General features: G+C 51.2%; 1 protein-coding gene across 1 annotated transcript; it reads right to left on the bottom strand.

Annotated features, from left to right (window-relative positions):
- Positions 1-9059: 9059 nt before the first annotated feature.
- On the bottom strand, positions 9060-12462 carry LOC123345379 (C-type lectin domain family 2 member D-like). Its single transcript, XM_044982179.1, has 5 exons — positions 12350-12462; positions 11613-11711; positions 10913-11091; positions 10121-10224; positions 9060-9367 (listed from the first exon to the last, which is right to left on the bottom strand). The coding sequence occupies exons 1-5, from the start codon at positions 12435-12437 to the stop codon at positions 9250-9252; spliced, it is 588 nt and encodes a 195-aa protein (XP_044838114.1). The 5' UTR covers positions 12438-12462; the 3' UTR covers positions 9060-9249.
- Positions 12463-23460: the final 10998 nt, after the last annotated feature.

Raw genomic sequence — 23460 nt, 5'->3', positions numbered from 1 at the left:
GCCCCGGCAGAGACACGCTGCGGCGCTGTCTGAGGACAGCGCTTGATGCCCTAGGGCTCCAAGAGAGGAGCGGAGGTGGGAGCCTCAGCTGGTCTCTTGGGGGCCCCTGCGGAGCCCGGGGCCCGGGGCAAATTGCCCCCTTTGCCCCCCCCTCTGGGCAGCCCTGGCTGCAGCCACCATCCAATCTGTGCACTGAATAAGCCAGGGTTCTGGGTGGACAGCCTGCGTATCACTTCAGCCGAGACATTTGCCTAACTTGAGCGCTGCCTTCTGCAACCTCCATGGTCTTTGAACATAGCAAAAGCCAGGGAATTGTAGGAATTTTCCTGCTCGTTTTCACGCCCGTTACACTTGCCAAGAAACAACCTGATCATTCTCAACAGCGGGACAAAATGAAACAGACGGGATCCCAGTGCATGAATTCACCTGAGCTGCTCAGGAAGGCCTTACCTTTGTTACACAGACAGGAAAAGTGAGACGGCGCTGAACGGGTGTAGCAAAGGAGACACTCAGTCCATCTGTTTATAGATTCTAGGACTGGAAGGGACTTCGAGAGGTCATCAAGTCCAGTCCCCTGCCCTCATGGCGGGACCAAATACTGTCTAGACCATCCCGGATAGACATTTATCTAACCTACTCTTAAATATCTCCAGAGATGGAGATTCCACAACCACCCTAGGCAATTTATTCCAGTGTTTAACCACCCTGACAGTTAGAAACTTTTTCCTAATGTCCAACCTAAACCTCCCTTGCTGCAGTTGAAGCCCATTGCTTCTTGTTCTATCCTTAGAGGCTAAGATGAACAAGTTTTCTCCCTCCCTCTTTCAGTCCCCCCATCTCTTTCCCAAGCATGGTCACTAGCCGCTACCGAATGAGGTGTAACATACAGACCTGCATTCGTAATGGTTTAAAGCACGGCCCACAATGTTCATTCACGTGGATGTTGCACTAAAGTTTTTCAGGGCTCCTCGGGGAGTGGATGGGCCCCCGAAGGTGAGGCGGTCCCCGAGAGACCCAGAAATGAAAGCAAATGCGTCTCCAGCCTCGAGAAATTGTCTTACCTGAAACAGCACCTGTGTGACCCACCCCAAAGCAGCTCAACAGGTAACGTCACAGGCGCTGACTTTCATTTTTCTGGGCAGGTGCAGCTTCAGTGGGTTGTTATTTAACCTGTTTTTCTCCACGCTGTTTGTAGGACCTGCTTTTAGCCATTCGCTCCCAGCCCCGAAGCCCCTGTGCTGGTGTTAGAGCTTGCTGGGAAATGGGAATTTTCGTTCTGTGGGAAATTCCAACCATTTGGAATTTTTTTTTCCCATCAGTCTCAGAACCAAGAGCTGAATCCTTGACATTTCCTGGGAAACGAAAATTCCAAACAATTTCGATCCAGGACCATTGCAATATTTTGGTTTGATAATGTCAACGCCCCCTCCCCCGAGGCCCCACCCTCGCTCTCTCTCTTCCTGTCCCCACTCCACCCTCTCCCCATTGCCCCCACCCACTCACCATTCTCCACCCTCCTCCAAGCCCCTCCCTGACCTGCCAAACAGCTGATCAGCAGCTACAGTAGGTGCTACAGTAATATAAATAACTCATTAATGACGGCTCTTTCCAATTCCCCCTCCAGAGGGCTCCAGGTGCGTACTTTGCCCCAGGGACTGGCTACCGTACAAGGGGAAATGTTACTGGGTGTCTAAAGAAACTAGAACATGGAATAGCAGCCATGAGGACTGCATAACAAAGAGCTCTCATTTACTGGTGACCCAGGACCAGGAGGAGATGGTAAAGTTAATTTTCTTGTAGGATTTTGGAGCACTGCTCCGTAATAAACCACTGTGGGAAAATGTACTTCCAACCCCACCGATAAGCCAGGAGATATTTTGTTTGAAGGTCGGCAGCTCGGAGTGCTAAGATCCCAGGGACAGTATGTAGGGTTGCCAACTTGGTAATATTTAAAAACCTGACACTCCAGCAGGAATGCCGGAACCTCCCCTGCCCCGCCTCTCCCCCCAAATCCCTACCCCCATCCATTCCTCTTCCCCTCTCCCCCCATCACTCACTGCTTTTCCCCCCCCAACCCCCCGGCCTGGGTCAGGAGGGACATGTCTGCAGAGCTGGGGCAGGGAGCTGCAGCTGCCCAATGAAGATAGGAGGTGGCCCCAGCTGAGTAGGGGATGGCACAAGTGATGATCCAGGGCCTCCCCACTCCCCCTGCCTGCAATAACCAGACTTTGGGTGTCTGGTCAGTAGATCTGACCAGACACTGTCAGGTCCCCTTTCCGATTGGACTTTCTGATCGAAAACCATGCACCTGGCCACCCTAACAGTATGTTGTGGTGGTTTTTTTATCACCCTTGTGATTTTCCCAACTGCGGCATTTGAGTGAGGTGCTGTCAACACTGGAGCAGACTTCAGAGAATTAGAGCACCATTTATTCACCCAAATGCCTGTCTCGTACACTTTACAGGATTACATACAGACGATCACATCCGAGAAAAATTCTGTTTGGATCGGATTAAATTTTAAATCTCCCGAGAGAACATGGATTTGGGTAGACGGCTCCCCCTTCAATGAAAACCTGTGAGTTTCCTAATGTTTGTACTGTTTGTGTTTGCAAACAATCTTATTGCCTCATTTGCAGATTCAGAAGCCACAAAATGTCGCACTTCACCTCCTTTGAAATTATTACAGTATGGGAAAATTCAAACCCATGAGTCTGGTCCCCCAAATTGTGAGATTTATTTAAAAATCATGATTTTTTAAAAAAAATAATGCATTTAGGGTTCTTTGCCTTCTTGTTTTCAGGGTCATGTTTTCAAGCAACAGGAAGGGCAGAAACTTTGTTTTTAAAAAAACAAGCTGAGATTCTCCCATAATCACCTGACTCCAAGAGCAGGGACTTAAAGAAAAGCACAAAATAGCATGAGACTCGCAGTAAAACTGCAAGAGCTCCCAGCACTGCAGAAGTGAAGGTCACAACAGGCGTCACTGGAAAAATTTGGGTTTTCGTGTGTATTTCCGGTGTCATGATAATCAGAGAGCCAAATTCAACATAACATACTTGCAGATTCTAGGAACATAACTCAAACCCCAGCTCATCCTTCCCAGGTGATCAAACATGGGAGTTTGTGTGCAGCTAACAAGGCCTGGTATACACCTAAAAGTCGTACCAATATAACTATATCAGTTGGGGGGTGTGAATTGTTACTGATATAACTACATCATTATGAGCTGTACTGGGGACACAGTTACACTGATCTAAAGGTGCCTTAAACCAGGACAGCATATCCCCAGACAGGAATAGCTATACCAGTATATGCACTTTTATTCCTGTGGGTACGTCTACACTTAAAACGCTACAGCGGCACAGCTGCTTCACTTCAGTGTAGCCACTATCTATGCCAACAGGAGGGGTTCTCCCATCGGTGTAGTTAATCCATCTCCCCAAGAGGTGGCGGGCAGGTCGACAGGAGAATTGTTCTCTCAACCTAGCGCTGGCTACATTGGGAGTTAGGTCAGGATAGCTGTGTCTCACGGAGTGTGGATTGTTGGCACCCCTGCGAGACGTAGCTGTGCCGATATAAGTCCCTAGTGTAGCCCAGCCCTGCTACATCTTGCATCTGTTGTGGTGGGAGTTTTGCTGCTCTAATTATACGAACGCAGCAAAAGTGGCCAAACGTCGTATGGTTAAACCAACGCCAGGCTAAAGCAGACGGAGGTTGGTGTGTAGCTACAAGCTAGAGCCCAGCTGAGTCGACGTAACAGGATCAAGCCATAAGGCTGCTCAGTCCCTGCTCTACTGGCATTAGCCAGCTGTCTGGGCAAAAGACTAAACGTTCGTATTCCCCACTCAGGGTGGTACCCACGTGGGTCTGTTCAATGCCTGAAGCCCCGCTGGGCAGGGAGGAACGCAGCTTTCTTGACCACTTGCCTGCATTTTTTCTATAGCTATTTCCTTGTTTTTATCCCCTCATTATAAGGCAGCAACTGAGTGTTCCTGCTCCTAGAGAAATCCTCACGTGGGACCTGATCAGCCCCCGCCCAGTTACATCTTCCTGGCCAACTCGCTGCTCCCGGTGCCTATGCCCCTAGCCCGTGCTGGTGAGCACCTAATGGAAGCCCATAATGCCGGTGCGACCCCGTAAGGTGCCGGGGCCACTGAACTTCCAGCAGTCTGGGCGGCTGCGTTTGCAACTGCAATATTGCAAGAGCGGCTTTGTTTCTTTCCATTTACTGTAATATTGCCCCTTCCTCCCCAGCGCTTCGTTAGTTCCTGAGCGATTTGATCTCCCACAGCTGTGGAACGAGGGAACCAGCTGGAAACTGGAGGGTGATGGAGAAGGAGGAATTTTCACCCCAAACTTGGTGGACAAATAGAAACTGGCTCTGCAGAGGCCCTTGAATTTCCCTTTTGTTTCCCCCCTCCACTTTCTCCAAATTCCCCATTTCCCCTTCAGGCTCCTCTTGTCCCCTGCCGCCCCAAGGCTCCCCTCCTACTTCCCTCAAATTCCCCCACTCTCCCCATCTCTTTGCCTCCTCCATCAGATTCCCCCTTCCCTGGCTCCCCCTACTCCCGCCTAGCCCCTTCCTCTCTGGGACCTTTTCCCCTGGAGTTTTGGGAGGAGACAAGGAAGGGGGGGTGGGATCACCTGTTTCTGCCTGAGGCCCAGAGCCAGTCAGAAATGGGGAAGCTTTGGACGCTAAGGGGAGGGGGACATCACCAAATATAAGTGCAGGGAAACCAGGAAGAATTTTGAAGTGGCATGTGCCGTTCCCTGCTGCTTAAAACACCCGTCCCTCTCCCCCCATCTCAGCTGAACACACAGTCACGCCGTCTCCACCCCTCAAGCACGCACCCCTGAATCAGAGACTAAGGCCCAGAATCCCAGAGATATCTTGGCTCCTAACTCCCATGGATTTCAGTATTTAGGTAGAAGGAATTAGGGCCCTAATTTCCATTGAAATCAGTGAGAGTTTGGACCCTAACTACCTTTGAGGATCAAGGTCTGAGTGACTTGCCCAAGGTCATGCAGGGAATCTGTGGCAGAGCCTAGAACAGAATGCTGATCTCCTGGGTCCCCACCCAGTGCAGCCTGGGAAAAAAGAAACCACAGTTTCCTGCCCCACGGGGCCGCTACAGATCCAACTCACTGCAAAGTCTATACACATTGGCAGTGACTGTCTCTTTGATTCTGCAGGTTCCTCGGAGCAGGGAGACCCGGTGAAAGAGACTGCGGGGTGTTAAAAAGAAACCAGATTGCGTCGGAAACCTGCAGCGCTGAATTAAAATGGATTTGCCAGAAAGACGCGCTCCTGATATAAGCAAGGCTGGTCCGGCTCTGTTGTTGGTGCAATTGACGGAGAAAAGGCCTTTCGTCTTGGTCTGTCCTGTGAAGATTATCACAAGGGCTACGTACCTTTCTTTGTTCCATGGTTTGAAACATCTGGGGTCGGATCCTCAGCTGACATAAATCGGCAGGGTCTCAATGAAGTCAGCAGACCTGGGGGCCAGTTTACATGAGATGGGGCTGATGCGCCATGGTTAATTCACTGCTCTGGCTGCGTGGTCTCATGTTGTGCTGTTAAGAGTCTTTTCCCCGGTTCTATCTCGCTCTGAGAGTCACGGTGGGGACTGGACACCAAGCAACTCCCTTGAAGGCTGTCACGGCTTCCAAAAACCACGGACAGCAGGAAGGAGCCCTGCCGCCAACCTGGGGCTGCCAGGTTTTTTAAGCACGGTCCTCACTAATTGCCTCCCTGCCGTTTATGGCACTCACTCTCTTCAGGTGTGTTTAACTCAGACCCCGATCCTGCGGCACTCTAAAAAAATGTATTGTCCGAAGATGTCAGTTCAATTCAATGGTCTGTCTAGCCGGGATCCTCTCTCTGACAGCAGCCACTGCCCCAGAAAAAGGAATCAATCTCCTAGAGCCGTGATTTTAAAACTGTGTGTCATAACTATAAAGGGAAGGGAACAGCCCTCCTGTGTGTACAATACTATAAAATCCCTCCTGGCCAGAGACACCAAAATCCTTTTACCTGTAAAGGGTTAAGAAGCTCAGGTAACCTGGCTGACACCTGACCCAAAGGACCAATATGGGGACAAGATACTTTCAAATCTTGGTGGGGGAAAGGCTTTTGTTTGTGCTCTTTGTTTTGGGGTTGTTCGCTCTTGGGACTAAGAGGGACCGGACATCAATCCAGGCTCTCCAAATCTTTCTGAACCAGTCTCTCATATTTCAAACTTGTAAGTAACAGCCAGGCAAGGCGTGTTAGTTTTATCTTTTTTTTCTCAACTTGTAAATGTTCCTTTTTGCTAAGAGGGTTTACCTCTGTTTGCTGTAACTTTGAACCTAAGGCGAGAGGGGGTTCCTCTGGGCTCTATGAATCTGATTACCCTGTAAAGTGATTTTCCATCCTGATTTTACAGAGATGATTTTTACCTTTCTTTCTTTAATTAAAAGCTTTCTTTTTAAGAACCTGATTGATTTTTCCTTATTTTAAGATTCAAAGGGGTTGGATCTGCACTCACCAGGAATTGGCAGGGGGAAAGGAGGGGGGATGGTTAATTTCTCCTTGTTTTAAGATCCAGGGGTTTGGATCTGTGTTCACCAGGAACTTGGTGGCGAAGTCTCTCAAGGCTACGGGGAGGGAGATAGTCTGGGGGGGGGGCGGGGACGGTAGACAGAGTTTCCCAAATAACTCTTAAAGGATTCGGGTGGTGGCAGCAAAACCAGATCTAAGCTGGTAATTAAGCTTAGAGGTTCTCATGCAGGTCCCTACATCTGTACCCTAAAGTTCAGAGTGGGGAAGGAACCTTGGCACTGTGGGTTGCAATCCAGTTCTGGGCTGCAGAATGTAAGGCACTGGGTCTCGGCAGCTCTGGTTAGCAGTGCCGACCGGGTCATTGAAAGTCCTGGCGGCGGTGCTGCCCAGCTAAGCCCGCGCTGTGCCCCAGAAGTGGCCAGCAGCAGGTCTGGCTCCTAGGCGCGGGGCCACAGGCCTCCGTGTGCTGCCCCTATCCCGAGCACCGTCTCCACACTCCCATTGGCCAGTTCCCAGCCAATGGGAGCTGGGGGGAGGTGCCTGAAGGTGAGAGCTGCATGGAGCCACTTGCACACCTCCACCTAGGAGCCGGACCTGCTGCTGACTGATTTCAGGGCACAACATCGTCCGCAGTTCCAGGACAGGCAGGAAGTCTGCCTTAGCACCCCTGGTGTGCCACTGACCGGGAGCCGCCTGAGGTAAGCCTGCACCCCAACCCCACACTCCAGTCCCCTGCCCCAGCCCTGAGCCCCCCACCCCCCAACCCATAGCCCCTTCCGGCCCCAGCCCGCAGCCCTCACCCCCGCACTCCAACCCTGAGCCCCTCCCACATCCCAAACCCCTCATTCCCAGCTCAACAATTTTGTTCAACTGGGTCATCAGAAAAAAAGTTTGAAAACCTCTGTCCTTTAGGAACCGTTATTCCAAATGGCTCCATTCTGGGGGACATTTCTCTCCAGCCTGGCAGCTGGGGAGGCTGTTGTGAGCTCTAAAGCAGGAGGGTTTGGGGTCCTTGTAACTTTTTTCTAAGCAGCAAAAGTTCCTTGTTGCAGCATCGCCTGCCTGATCTGGTGTCGGGCTAGCTGCTGCCTCAGTTTCCCCTCTCTCAGGTGGGAATCTCCTGACCTTCCAGCCTCGCTTGGTTGTTGCAGAGACCTGGCCCTCCAGCTAAGTTGTAAAAGAAAAGCCCTCCCGCCCCTTCCAATGTCTCCGAGGCCATAAACAAACTCAACAGCGGCTGCTACCCCACCTCAGGCTGGGCACAGCTTCTCCTTTCTCAGGATCTGTCTTCTTGCTTCCAATTCTTGTGCTTATTCACCGTTCTCCCCATAGACCCTTCTGGGGTTCTTAGAGTCTCTGCCAAACACCAACCCCCCAGGGCTTCCTACCTGGCATCTCCCATCTGCTGCTCCGCAAGCTTCTGTCCTCTCTCCACCCCTAGAGGCCTGATTTAACCCCACCATCTGCCTGTCATGTGACTTTCCTTATTTTTTCCACCTGGGGAAGCAAGCTGAGTGTAACAGGTGGGGCTAGGACCTGCCTCCACTTAAAGGGCCACCCACCCATTTTCCATCTAAATGTCCAGTCTGTTTTGAATCCCGCTGAGCTCATGGCCTCAATAACATCTTGTGGCCTTGAGTTCCACAGGATAATTCAGCCATGTGTCAATAAAAGATTTATTTTCATCTGTTTTAAATGTGCTGCCTTTCTATTTCATTGGTGTCCTCTTGATTTGAGATATTTATTACTTGGAATAGATACCTACTGGTCATCTATGCATTACGAATGAGAGTAAGACAGTTTGCATCTTTAACTAGGGCCATGGCTACACTTGCAGATGTGCAGCGCTGGGAGTTACAGCTGTGTTCGTACAGCTGTGTAGGGAAAGCGCTGGAGTGTGGCCACACTGACAGCTACCAGCGCTGCAGTGTGGCCACATTTGCAGCATTTGCAGTGCTGTTGGGAGTGATGCATTATGGGCAGCTATCCCAGCGTTCAAGTGGCAGCAACATGCTTTTCAAAAGAGGGGGGTGGGGTGGAGTGTGACAGGGAGCGTGAGGGAGAGAGAAAGAGTGGATTTTTGGAGCCGACACTGTGTGTCAGCTCCCTGCCTTGCAAAATTTGACCATTTCCTTGACCCCTCATTCACTCTTAACTGCAAATAGCCTGCAGACCAGATAAGCAGCTGCTCCAACTGACTCCCTTTCTCCCCCTCCCCCCCTGCTGTTTCTCTCCTCAAGCAAACACTAGCTGTGGACATTCATCCCCCTGCTGCCTCATTCACAGCAAACAAGAGCTGTGTTTGTTTTTTAGATAAGCAGCTCCCGGAGACCCGAGTTCACAACAAAACAAAGAGAGGCAGCATAACAAAACAAAGAGAGTAATTTATTTAAAAGCATTCTGGGATATCTCCTAATATCCTGGAGGCCAATAACAGCAATGGTGTGTGGCCACACTTGACGAGCAGTGCTGCATCACCAGCGCTGCACTCGTTATACCCCAAGCAGACCTGGTGTACAGTGAGTGCTGCAGCCAGGGAGTTGCAGCGCTGGATGTGCCTTGCAGGTGCGGACAGTTACTAAGTTGCAGCGCTGTGAAGCCTCCACCAGCGTTGCAACTCTCCAGTGTAGCCAAGCCCTAGAAGAGTTTTTTGGGAGCAGTAATTGAGTGTCATTGCTTTTCCATCCCTTCCAGACTATTCTCTTTTCATTTCCCAAATCGATCAGGTTTGGCACAGATCCAGTTCTTCTCCGTCTCACAGTTTGACGAGCTGACGCCTATGTCATTCAGATACGCACAGTCTCCTCCTCCCCTTACTTCGAACCTGCAACCAGAAGCCGGGGAGCTAGAATCAGTGCGTAGCCAAGGCTTGTCGGTCACACCCACTGAGAAGCATAAACTTGCATGGATTTTGTTAAACTGGGGAAGCCCCCTGGGTGGATGGAAGCTGTTATTCCGGTTAAAGAGCATTTTATTTTGTTTTATCTTATCCCAATTCCCAGCTGACTGATGCTAAACCAGAATAAGCAACGGAAACTGAAAGAAGAATGTCCACACTGCCTTTTGCACTGGTTTAACTAAACCAGTTTAAAGTCGCACCTTGAGTTTAACAGGGACTACTCTGCATGTAGACCAGCCCCGAGAGAGACAGTGGAATTCTCCGCACCAAAACAGAGTCCTAGAGGTAGTGTCTTATCTGTTCTTAAAAATCTCCCGTGACAGGGATTTCACAACCTCCCTGGTAACCTATTCCAGGGCATAACTACCCTGACAGTTAGAAAGTTGGACAATCCCCTGTCAGGGATGGTCTAGGTGCACATGGTCCTTCCTCAGTGCAGGGGACTGGACTAGATGACTGCTTATGAGTCCCCTTCCGACCCTACATTTCTATGATTTTGATGATTCTATGAATGGAGTAACAAACTAAACCCACAAGGGGTGGAAATGCTGCTTTTTCACCTGTTTTTGACCCATGTGCGTTTGTCAGGTTGATCTCCATTGTCGATCTCTCTGCACTCAGCACTTCCAACACCAGTGACTTAGCACTGAGAAAATTTAGACCCAGAAAGAGACTCACCGATTGTCAAATTCGGTGCCGTTGGGCCACTTCCAAGACTGGCTGGGCTCCCTTCTGAGGCCGATCCAATGGTAAACGCTGCCTTTGTACCGCAGAAGGAACATCTTCAAAACAAAGGGGGACCATTGTATTGCATGGACGAATGGCTTATGTTTGACACCCTGCCCATAACGTCTTCCAGCCTACACAGTAGCTATCATGTGAAAAAACCCAGGAGGAGGAGCGGGGGGGCATTTAAAAAAAGAACAACTTTTTAGGTCGCCTTCCTCCATTGTCACAAGGCAAAATAGGGCACAAGCCCCTGTGTCTTTGCTTTCGAGGGGACATGTAAGGGAAAGCGCATTGCTCTGTGCAGTGGCTGGGCGCTGGAAGGCAAAGGGTGGCTTTATAGTACAGGGGAAATGCCTACAACACTCAAGAGCCAGGCAAAATCAGGCCGTCTCTTGAGCCAGCCACTTCTCCTGTCCATCCATCCATCCATCCGGAACCACTGGCTGTGCTGAGCTGGGCGGGGAATGAACTCCCAGGAGATGAGCAGGGCTGGAGCTGGGGTTCCCCACTGAATTCCTGCTCGGGGGCAGGCGGCCAATGAGCAATTTCAATCATGCGCTGGCTGCAAGGCTCCAGCTCCAGCTCCAGCCAGGGACCTGGGAAAGATCATTCACTCTGCCCTCCCAGCACGAGACACACAGGGGCGCCTCACTCTGCAGGGCCTGGGCACTGTCCCATTGGCTCACGGTCTGTGGTGCCAAGGCCCGTCCATTGCGCTCACAAAACACCCGGGCCCCTCACCATCTCCAGGCCACCGTCAATCCCCGCCAGGGAGGCGCCCTGTGAAGAGCAGTAACTCCGGCTGGCGGTCCAATTCCTTTCGTCCTCGGAGAAGAAGTAGCACTGTCTTCGGTAGCCGACCCAGCCATCCGGGCACGATGGGACGTCCTCACAATCCAAACACGGTTTAGCGGTTCTGACTGAAACACAGAATGTAACACAGGGTAAGAGGCTGCCCCCTCCTCATCTCTGTATCCAAGGGGAACACGTCGAAATAATCCCCTCAGACCAAGGCCTCAGAGAATCCCCTAAGCGGCTCTGGCAATTGCTTGGATGCAGTGGTGGGCCGGGACGTTTCCAGTAAGGCAATTCCACACTCGCATGCAGGACATGACCTCACCTTCCAAACGCTTAACAAATGAAGGGGGTGGGGGGCTGCCGAAAACACTCCTCGCTTGGGACACCATTAGGTCTAGGTCCAGCCCTGGTCCAGCCCCCTTCCCATTTTTCAACCAGCATTAAAAAAGAAGTACGAGGCACCTACAGGAGCTACGACCCGGGAAGCCGTTTGGCTAAGCATTCCCTAGTGGCTGCAGCGCTCCGCTGGCTCCCCCAAACCTCGCGAGGCCGTCAGCTCCAGGCCCTGGAAACGTGCGCTCGAGCCAGCTCCAGATCCAAACAGAAAACGCAGAGAGTGAATCCATAAGAGCTGCACACTCACCTGCCAGGGCGGCTGTGGTAGTGATTAAACCCAAGATCAGGACCGTGACTGTGACTGTTGCAATCATTTTAAGTGCTCTAGTTTTCCTGAATCCGTAACCTGAAAGAGACCAATATATTAACACTCCTGGACTGGGGCTGCTGCAGGAGAGAAGAATCTGAGTTATTTATTTACTGTGGCCTAGTGCAGAGACAGAGGACAGTTTGCACACCCCCTAGTCAGTCACTAGCTGCTTGGTAGATCAGAGTTTATAGCTATCTCTGATCTACCCTGCACTGAATATGGGATTACGAATTTCCTCCTGAGCTTTTCGACAGCACTTATCACCGTAGTAACTCGGCGAGATATTTAAACAAGTAACGATTACAGACCAGCATGGAACAAGCCAACCTGCTCCCTGCACAGCTATGCTTTTGCCATCACGTCCCGGTGAAACAAACTGGGATATTCAGCCCTGAACCAGAGCGAGAGAGACAGGGCCACAGTCCCAAACGGGTGCAGCTGGCAAGCCCACCAAATGCCCCTGCACCCTGTTACACAGCCGTAAGCGCCCGGCTGCAGGGAAGGTTGTAGCAGTAGATGTGAAGCAAGTGGTGGTGCTCATAGGAAGCCGGTGGGGTGATCAGATCCCTGCTGCATTCGCAGGCAGGCGTTTGGGCTGCTGCACCCGAAACTGAAAATACGGCTTCATCTGCGTAAGCCGCAGTGTCTCTCCCAGGCAGAGCGGCTCCACCTACCTGGGTCCTTTCCTCGCTCTTGGTCTCCATTGCTATTAAGGGGCATGTCCAGCTGCTGTTCCTTGCAGGTATCCAGGCCATTGTACATCCTTTGACTTTCTGTGTCATTCTCTATTAAAAAAAATCACAATTCTGCTTGAACCTGCTATAGCCACAGTAACAATGAAGATGATGCAACTGAATGATTAGAGGGGAAACATTCTCTGTGATGTGTTTCCTTTGTGCATTGGACAGCAGCTTGTGTTGCTATTATTTGTTATCTGCATTACATTAGTGCCCCTTTGTGTGCCACACACAAATAACTAAAAGCTGTTCTCTGCCCCAAAAAGTTTACAATCTAAGGGCAGGTCTATGCTTAAAATGCTGCATCAGCGCAGTTGCGCTGCGGTAGCAGTTTAACGAAGACGCTCTAAGCCAATGGGCGAGAACTCTCCAGTCAGCCAATAGGATACTTACTCCACCTCCCCGAGAGGCGGTAGATATGTTGACAGGAGCAGTTCTCCCGTTGACATAGCCCTGTCTACACTGGGGGTAGGTCGGTATAACTATGTCGCTCAGGGGTGTGGATTTTTCACACCCCCTGAGCAACGCAATTATACCAATATACAGCTGTAGTGTAGAACTGCCCTACAGCCCCCAACCCTGCAAACACTTATGCCTATTTAACGTCACACACTGAACAGTCTCCCTGAAGCCAATGGGGCTACTCGCCGCACAGAAAGCTAAGCATGTGCATTCATTTGGGCAGGATCAGAGCCCACCTATAAGACAAGATCCAGCGGGTGAATCCAACAACGAGATGGGAGGAGCCCTGAAATGATTCTGTTACTGTAACTAGTACATCATTGGTTCTGTCGGTTCCCCTGTATATTCAGTCACGTTCCTCTTTTGTTTCAACTCAGCAAAAAGGGAGTGAAAAACCAGCTAATGACAAAAAGATATTTGGTTGTAATAAAACCTGGCAGGGAGATTCTGGGTTAAATGCAGAAAACCGCAGCTGATTTTATCTTATTTATTAAAACTGATTTAGTTTCGGGATGACTGTATCGAGGGGAACCTTAAGTTTTTCTCCCTGCCAGATTTGTTTCGTACCAGACAATACGTTGCTGCCAGGGGCCAAGATCGGGAACTGCTGGGGGTAATGTCAGTGATGGGGAAGTGAAGGGATCCCCTAAAGCAGTGTTTCTCAACCTGGGGGTTGTGAGCCCCTGGGGCGGGTCATGGGCAGAGCCATCCCTTGGGTAGGGCGAATCGGGGCAACCGCTCCGGACCCCAGGCTTTGGGGGCTCCGTGGGCTGGTGCAATTGTCCAGCGTGGTTGGTCCCAGAAGGTGAATCTGTCACTTCCACAGGGCCCGCCATCTTGTTGGCAGTTAGCGGAGACAGCGCCCGGCTTAGCCGCCCGTGTTTTGGTGCAGCGAGTCCCCCGCCCCGGCCGGAGCCCTGTGTCACCACGGCGCTGTGGCCAACAATGGCCCCTCACAGTAGGTGCCGGCACTACCAGCAGCGGCAGGCAGCCCAGCACCAGGCCGGATCCGTCCCGCCGGCCCAGCCACCAATGCATAGGGTGACCAGATAGCAACTGTGAAAAAACGGGACAGGGGGTGGGGGGTAATAGGCGCCTATATAAGAAAAAGTCCCCAAAACCGGGGCTGTCCCTATAAAAATGGGACATCTGGTCACCCCAGCACTGCAGAGCAGGGCCCCTCAGCCGGTGGGGGTTGATTTGTTCCAGGCCCTGCACCCCCATAGGGAGGGCCCTGGTCACGGGATGGGCTTTGGAGGTCACAGGAGCAGGGTCAGTGTTAGGGGGGGGCAAACTGGGCAGTTGCCCATGGCCCCCTCCACAAGGGGGCCCCACGAAACTGAGTTATGTGCTTCCACCCTGGGCGGTGGGGTCAGGGCTGAAGCTGAAGCCCGAGCCCCACTGCCTAAGCCAGAAACATGTAACTTAACTTCCCGGGGCCCTGGGCGATTGCCCTGCTTGCCACCCCCTGATGCCAGCCCTGAGTCGTAGTCAGAATTTACTTAATGATATTTGAGGGTGGGGGGGGGGAGTGTCACAATTTTATTTCAAGTCCAAAGGACGTCGCCAGCACAAATAGGCTGAGGAACACTCCCTTTAAGCAAAGATCAGTGCAATAGCAGTACGTCCTTCGAAATACTTTCTCTTTTACTACTGATCTGAATCACAAGGCAAGGGGTCACTCCCCTCCCCCCTCCGTCTTCTCTTCGGTCTGAAACTCGTCGCAGTCCCCAAAAGAGGCTCAGTTTAGAGACCAGACCTGGCCCATTCCTATTCTTGGTGTCAATACTGCCTAGTACACGGGTGTGCGCTTAGATCATCCCCTCCCCCAACCCCTGGCTCTCCCCTCTCTCTGCCTCTCTCCACCCCTCAGCTAACTCACCCCTCGGCTTTGCAGTGTGGTTCCAATCCCCCTCTCCCCACTCCCTAAATAATGAACAAGCACCAGAAATGGGCCCCTGCTCCCCACTTCGCCCTGGTCCCGGAGAATTGTACTCACCGAGTCTGGGGACTGAAAGAGAAAGAACATTGTGGGTGCTGAACTATATCTGGGAAACTCCACCCCTGGGCCGGCAGATTACCAACAAAGCAGCAGCAGTGAGTGGAGTGGGAGTTGCCTGCTGGGGAGGGGACAAAGGCATCAACGTTATGAGTGGGGAGCAAGGGACAGAGGTGGAGTGAAGCACAAAGCTGGAGTTGCAAGGACACCTGGATTTGGGTCCCAGCTCCGTCACTGACTCCCTGTCTGACCATTAGCCTTCTATAAGGACAACAGCCCTGCCCTGCCTCTCAGGATAAATACAGTCAAGATTGCGAGATGCCGACAGTGGCAAGAAAAGTACCATAGATGGAGAAATGTGTGGAGGATCAGCAGGGGCGGCTCTAGCCATTTTGCCACCCCAAGCACGGTCCCACGGCTCTGGTGGACGTGCCTGCGGAGGGTCCGCTGGTCCCGCGGTTCCGGTGGACCTCCGAAGCCGCATGAACAAGTGAACCCTCCGCAGGCACGCCAGTGGGAGGTCCACCGGAGCCGCCTGCCGCCCTCCCGGCGACCGGCAGAGCACCCCCTGCGGCATGCTGCCCCAAGCACGTGCTTGGCGTGCTGGGGCCTGGAGCCGCCCCTGAGGATCAGGTGTTGTCTAAGAAGGAATGTTGTGACACAGTCTCATCCTTACTTGTTGGGAACAGCCCAGTTCAGTGAGGAAACCCAAAGGGGGGGAAAAGCAATTTTCAATTCTCTGTTCCAAAAACACCAACACAAATCCTGCGTCAGGGCAAAATCATGAGCTACGGCGGAGGCACAGCACATGCTTATGACAGAGCACCGAGGCCCTGGCAGAGATCAGGGCATCACTGTGGAAGGTGCTGGGGTCATGTAAAGCGAGAGGCGCCCTCGTCTCCAAAGAGCTTACAATCCAAACACAACATCGTCTCTTGGCAATAGCTGCAAGTAGCAGATCCCCTCGTAGATTCCAAAGCCAGGAGGGACCATTGTGATCATCTACTCTGACCTCTTGGATAACGCAGGACAAAGACCTGCTCTGAAAATAATCCCTAGAGCCGAGCTTTTAGAACAACATCCAAGCTGGATTTGAAAATTGTCAGTAATGGAGAATCCCACAGGACCCTTGGTAAAGTGTTCCAGTGGTTAATTACACTCACTGTTAACAAATGTCCTGTTATTTCCAGTCTGAATTTGTCTAGCCTCAACTTCCAGCCATTGGATCATGTCAGCCCTTTCCCTGCTCCGTTGAAGAGCCCATTATTATATATTTGTTCCCCATGTAGGTACTGATAGACTGTAATCAAGTCACCTCTTAACCTTCCTGTAGCAGGGTGCTGGTGCAAGGGCACCTAATTAGCCCCTGCTCAGCCAGCCCCAATCAGGGGAAATAGATTGGGGCTGGGCAGAAGGCTGGTGCCTGGACTCTGGAACTGGCTGCACCTGCGGGCCTGAGGGTTCAAGGGCTAGAAAGGTTGGTTGGCAGCCAGAAGGAGGGGGATGGCCAGGGGAAGGTCAGTCTCCAGGCTGAGGGCAGACTCTGGGTGGAAGAGGAGATTGTAAGGCCTGCCAGCTGTACGTAGTATATCACTGGTGGTGGGAGAAATGTGTAAATAAAGCCACAGGTGCTGCAGAAGGAGAAGCCTCTCTGTGCTTTACTGGGGCAGCCAGTGGGCCCCAGGAAGAGGGGCGGGCAGGGGACCTGTTACGCTTCCCTTTGTTAAGCTAAATAGATTGAGCTCTTCTATAAGGCAGGTTTTTGAATCCTTCAGTGATTCTCATGGTTCTCCGAACCGTCTCCAATTTATCAACAACCTCCCTCAATTGTGGGCACCAGAACTGGACACAGGACTCCTGCAGTGGCCACACCAGTGCCGAACACAGAGGTAAAATAATCTTCTGCTCCAACTCGAGATTCCCCTGTTTATATCTCCCAGGGTCGCATTAGCTCCTTCAGCCACAGTGTCCTACTGGGAGCTCATGTTGGCTGATTATCCACCATGACCCCCAGATCTGTTTTCAGAGTCCCTGCTTCTCAGGGTAGAGTCCCCCATCTGTACGTATGGCCTGCATGCTTTTCCCAGGGATATGACTTTACCTTTGGCCGTATTAAAATGTACGTTGTTTCCTTCATCCAGTTTACCAAGTGATCCAGCCCGCTCTCTATCACTGACTAGTCCTCTTCATTGCTTACCACTCCCCCAGTGTTTGTGTCACCTGCAAACTTTGTGAGTGAGGATGTTATGTTTTTTTCCAGGTCACTGATAAAATTGTTAACTAGTGTAGGGCCGAGAACCGATCTTGCAGGACCCCACAGGAAACGGATACGATGGGTGACAATTCCCCCTTTACAATTACATTCGGAGACCTGGTGGAGGAGGTAATATCTTTTATCGGACAAATTTCTGTGGGGAGAGAGACAAGCTTTCAAGGCACACGGAGGTCTTCTTCAGGGCTGGGAAAGGTTCTCAGAATTGAAAACTTTGAGATCTAATATAGAAATGTAGGACTGAACGGGAACTTGCGAGGTCATCTAGTCCAGTCCCCTGCCCTGAGGCAGGACTACGTATTATTTAGCCCATCCCTAGAAGGTGTTTGTCTAACCTGCTCTTAAAAACCTCCAATGATGGAGATTCCACAACCTCTCTAGGCAATTTGTTGCAGTGCTTTGTTCAGTTAGACAATCTCCACCCACAAATGCTTAAGGACTAAGGAGACTCCGCTCTCAGGTCAGTGCAAACCTGGAGTAAATCAGGGGGGTCACTCTGGATTAACTCCGGGGCCACTGAGATCAGAATCCAGCCCTGGCTCCATCAGCTTCATGGAGCTGGCTGTCCATGTCCTCTGGCTGCCCCCAGGGAAGGTGCCCACTGCTGCACTCTGGACTGGATGCTCCTGCCAGGCAGTCAGTCTGTGCAGACTAAAGCCTTCAGAATCAGTGATCCCCAACCTCCCCTTTTGCAGCCCTACCTTTGGCTATTGCCACTGGCTGCAGCAGAGAATTTGGACCTAAATATTTTAGGCATGGGCAAGGTCGTATCTTTTGTTGGACCAACCTCTGTTGGTGGAAGAGACAAACTTTTGAGCTACACACAGCTCTTCTCCAGGTGAAGGAGTTGGTCCAGTAGAAGATATGACCTCACCCACCTTGTCTCTCTCACCTCCTGAGGGCAACACAGCTACAACAATGCTGCAAACAACTTGATATTTTTGTCCATCGATCCAGAAGGGCATCTCAGAGGGCACCAGTGAAAGGAGAGAACTTACCCTTTAAAGCAACAATGATTCATTTCAGATACTGTGCTTTTGAGTGCTACGGAAAATCCCAACACAGACAGATTAAACCCTACAGATTTCTCAGAATAAGAAAGAGACAGGAGGCCAGCAATCAACCCCACTCCTGCCAAAGGAGAGTGAAGAAGAAAGTTACAAGGGTGGTGGATGGGTAGAAATATTCCGGGCATTAAGAACAGTCTGGCTTTAGAAATAAACTATTAGGGGCCATAGCGTGGAGTCAAGAGGAAAGCTAGAGAGGATCAGTGTGGAAGAGCACAAAAGAGGAAAGAACCAGGACGGACCAAACCCTACACACAGGGCTTAACCCTTTACAGGATGCTGAGAACAAGGAGATATAAAATCAGTGCCCTCTCCCTGTCACTGCAGTTATGCCAGTGAGCAGGTCTCCAAAGGACCCCAATGGAAAGATACAGCTACTTAACCCTTAGGGGTGCCCCTCTCTTCCTACAATCCCGTTGTTCACTCACTGCAATCATTCCTTGTTGGGAAACGCCAGGCGAGCTGGCGTTTAAAGGTTGGGGTAAGAGGAGAGGTCGTGCAGAAACCCAGGCCAAGCAGGAACCTGAAATGCAGCATGACTTTTTTAGTGGCAGTCGGAGCAGCATATGGCAATGAGAGTCTGGTTTATGATACAGGGTGGAGGAGGAACAAGGAAGAGATGGAATTCCGTCCAGCTGGCTGTTACTGATTGGCAGGATAAAGTACAACGTGTCTGAGTTCCACCCCCACCTGCCCTAGTCTTTCACCCTGTTTTCTGGTGGGGAAATGAACGGGGGAGGTAAAAGAAAGGGGATGGGGGAAATCAAAACCCAGGTGGTTTTTTTTCAGTTTTCCAAAACCAGAACAAAGTGAAAAACGTTATTTCAGGGTGAACCACAATGTCAAAAATCAAAGAATGCTGGCAGGATCGAAACCACTCACAGCAAATTTGGATTTGGCGGAAGGGGCATATTTTGTCCAAGAAAAAGTTCTGCTCCCAAAGCACTTTATAAAGATGGGTCAGTATCAATATTTAACAGCGAGGAAAACTGAGGCACAAGAGAGGGGAAGTGACTTGCCCAAAGTGCCACAGGGAGTCAGAACTGGGGACAGAACCTAATCACCACTCCCATTTCTAGCCACTAGACCCCACTCCCCTTCCAGAGCTGGAGCTAGAACCCAGGAGTCCTGGTTCCTATCTCCCCCTGCTCTAACCACTAGACTCCCCTCCCCTCCCAGAGCTGGGGATAGAACCAGGGGCGGCTCTAGACATTTCGCCGCCCCAAGCACGGCGGCATGCCGCGGGGGGCGCTCTGCCAGTCGTCGGTCCCGTGGCTCCGGTGGACCTCCCGCAGGCATGCCTGCGGATGCTCCACCCAACCCGCGGGACCAGCGGACCCTCCGCAGGCACGTCTGCGGGAGGTCCGCCGGAGCTGCCTGCCGCCCTCCTGGCGACCGGCAGAGTGCCCCCCGCGGCATGCCACCCCAAGCACGTGCTTGGCATGCTGGGGCTTGGAGCCACCCCTGGATAGAACCCAGGAGTCCTGGCTCCCAGCCCCCCTACTGTAACTACTAGACAACTGACAAAAACTACAAGGTGGGATTGCTAGTGATAGAGATGCTGTGAGGAGCAGAGTGTGGGAAGGATTTGAGTATGTAAAACACTACACAGGATAATTATTGTGCACCCAGATGAATCCATCCCATAATAACAGCAGATCCCTCCTCCGCTACCCCACACACTCCCCCCAGTAAAGAGGAGAGAGTTGCTGAGGCAAACATCCAGGAGGAGGGAGCATTGCCATGACACCACCAGCTTCACTGGCTAACCTGAGGCCTGCTGGTGGGACCCATAAACCATGGGTGAAGTTAAAGCCAGCTGATGCCCAAGGAACAGCTTTTGATGACGGTGGGACCAGCTAAGCCAAAGCTCAAGGGAGCTCAGTTCCAACTCTTCTGCATAGCCAGTGTCTGTGCTCTGGGACCCTGATCCAAACCCCAAGGAAGTCAATCACAGATGTCAATGGGTTTGGAACCAGGACCTGCCTGATTAATGGATGTTAAGGCCAGGAGGGACCATCAGATCATGTAGCTGGACCTCACTCCACTCACTGCTGCTGCTTTGTTGGCCTATAGGCACCAGTCCATTCTCTGGAGGGCTGCACAGCATGTGATCTAAGCAGCTACGGCTTATTGAGTTTGATGCAGGAATCAGTGGGTGAGTTTCTCTGGCCTTATGCAGGAGGTCAGATGAGATGATCTGGCCATGAAATCTAGGGGTACCTCCAGACTACCCGCCGTATCGGCAGGTAGCGATCGATTTATCGGGGCTCGATATATTGCGTCTCATCTAGAGAGGTAGCGGTAGCGGAGTCGACGGGGGAGCCGCAGACGTCGATCCCACGCCGTGAGGACGGGAGGTAAGTCAGAATAAGATACTTCCCGTAGCTGAAGTTGCGTATCTTACGTCGACCCCGCCGCCTGGTGTAGACCAGGCCTAGGAGTCTTTTCTGATTTCTGCAATTCTCCTAAGCTTTGCATGTTCCTTTCTTTTCACTTAATCAGCTGCTTTCCCCCAGATCCATTTTTTGCCTGCATGGCACTTTACAAATACATGGCTGCCTCAGTCTGGTTAAGCACAGTCCTCTCCCAGCCTCACTGCAATTCTGTAACTCAAAAGAAATGAGACTTAGTATCCATCTATATAGCCGGAGAGGGAGACTTACCACAAATTCAGGCTCTCCAAGCTATGTAGGGAGTAGCTATGTACACAATCACTCCGGATTTCCCTTTCCAGTAACAAAAATAATTTTGCAGATCCATTTCCTTCCTGATCCAGACACATTTTTCCCTGCAACAAATGTTCAGGGGAAAATCCAAAAAAGGACAAGGCACGGACTGTCCTTAATGGGTGTTAGTGGACTTTGAAAATTCAGCTCTTAAAAAGAAAGCTCCATTAACCAATAACTGTGGAATTGTGTGTGTAAAGCTCCTACGACAACGAGGCTCCAAACCTTGTTTGAAGTCTTTAGATGGTACAATAACACAAATATAAAGAACAGCTATTGGGAATCATCCAGGGAGGGGAGAGAAGCTTTGAGCCTGGATAGTGCCACCTGCTGGTGGAAGTAGGAAGGCTTGACTCCACAGCTCACTTGCCAAAGCTTGGTTCAGGGCGCACTGCAGTTAATCTCGTTCCTTCCAGGCCTTTTCATGGGGCTGATGAGGGTTTGGGAGGGGCTGGCTGGAAGGTGATTTGCAGGCCAAGGAGGTTTCTGGTTTTTATCATGACTATGTGTTGTTAGATGTCACTGGTGTGGTGCTCTGCTCTGCCCAGTGTTGATAACAGTCGGCTGCGTGCGTGTTCCCTCTGTGTGCTGACCCGGCTCTGCAGATCGTTGACACAGCAGACCCCGAGAGAAACCCCAATGACCACAGACTCCGATAAGGTACGAAGGCACCTGGCCAGGTTTACTACCAAACGAAACAGTTTCTAGCTCCCCGGATCATATGTCTACGGTTCAGCAAGTACATATGTGCTCCCTGACAATGGACCAGCTCAGTCAGTGGCGGGACACTCCACTGTCTCCTAGGCTGGACAAAGACATACACCCAGGGATGCATTCTTATACACAGGTACAAACAAGGTACACATTACTCCTGACGTATCGAGGTACAACGCCTCTGCATGTTGGGGTGCTGCCTCTCTCCTGGTACGTGTTGGTTCGAACAAACAAGTCTACCCATCATGTTATCCTTTTGACCTTGTCTTTTAGGATGGGTCAGCCTGTTCCTCATTGTCTCTGTGGAATGTGTTTGTACTGGTTCAGGGTTCTGGTGCCATCCTGATCCATGTTTATCCTATTAGTGCTCGATACCCTTTAGATATGTGTATACGTCCAATTAGCAGCCTTCTTCTTGCCAACTTTTGTGAGCAGGGCCTGCCTCTGGCTCACAGCTTAACTTTGCTTTATGTTAGCAAAGTCTTGACCATTCTTTTGGTTCAGGCCTCAGGCCTCATACCAGGCCTCTGATTCCTCATACCCAGGGCCTCATCTTACTACACTATGTGATACACTTTATAACAGCTGTACAGGGTGCAGACCTATAGGGTGAGTGCTTTTATCAATAGAAACACAGCAGTTGCCAGGTGGCATCAGACCCCCTGGTCCATTTAGCCCAGTCTCCTGTCTCTGACAGTGGCCAGCACCAGCTGCTTCAGAGGACAGGGCAAGAAATCCTGCAGTTATACAATAATCTGCCCCCAGGGAAAATTACCGCCTGGCCCTCGTTAATGCCCTGAAGCACAGAGCTTTACAGCCTTTCTCTCTCTCTTTTTTAGTGATGAAAAACGTCCTTAGTATCTTACTCTGGATACTCACATCACCCATATAAAAGTCTGAGCCCGCTGTGAATCTTGCCAAGTTCTTGGCCTCAGTGACATCTTGTGGCAATGAGTTCCACCGCCTACTTATGCATTGTGTGGAAGAGGATTTCCATTTACAGCCTCATTCACTTTTCAGCTACTCCTTTCTTCCAGGGTTATTTTTCTAATCCTGATCCAGGCTTTGTTCCTCCCCTGCACGGATGTTTCTGGGGCACATGCCAGCTACCTTCCTCCTCCAGCCTCATCTGCCTCAAAGGGGAACAATTCCTACAGTCAATCCCATGAGCATTAATAGTGCTGCTCTCACACAGGGGGCAGGGACTGTCTTTAATTCTGTGTGTGTACAGCACCTAGCACAATGGGGACCTGGTCCATGATTAGGGCTCCTGGATGCTACCGTAATACAAATACATTGTAACCCTTCTGTCGGGTGGAGCTAGCAGCAACCAGGGCCGGGTTCAATATCTAGGGGTTCCTTTCCATCGACCCAACACAGAACTGGCTCGAGCCTCCCCGCCCCTCACCTCTTCCCCGCCCTGGTAACCTGGGAAATTTACACATCACCCCTGGGCGCCTCTAAGAGGCAATACTTTCCCTACTCGCAAGCACAGAGTCTGAGTGTAGAAAAGAAACTTTTAATAAAAGGAGGGAAGTAACTCAGCATTAATTTGGGAAAACACCGCAAACAGGGTTCATAAACCATGAGTAAAAGACCCACCCCCAAGTAGATTGGGCAGTATCCTTTTCTCCTCGGGTTCTGAAGTCCAACAACCCAAAGTCTCCGTCACATGCCCAACCCTTCTCTGCACCCCACTCACAGTTGCTGCCCTTGGTCAGTGCAGACGCAGAGTTCAGAGGTGCATCTGCGGAGTTCACTTCCCAACCTGGCTGAGGCGGGGTGGTCTATAAAAAGCTATCCTA

This window comes from Mauremys mutica, chromosome 12 (genome assembly GCF_020497125.1).
Source record: "Mauremys mutica isolate MM-2020 ecotype Southern chromosome 12, ASM2049712v1, whole genome shotgun sequence".
NCBI lineage: Eukaryota > Metazoa > Chordata > Testudines > Geoemydidae > Mauremys > Mauremys mutica.
The sequence above is the reverse complement of the archived record's forward strand: the minus strand, read 5'-3'. Positions and strand labels throughout refer to the sequence as shown.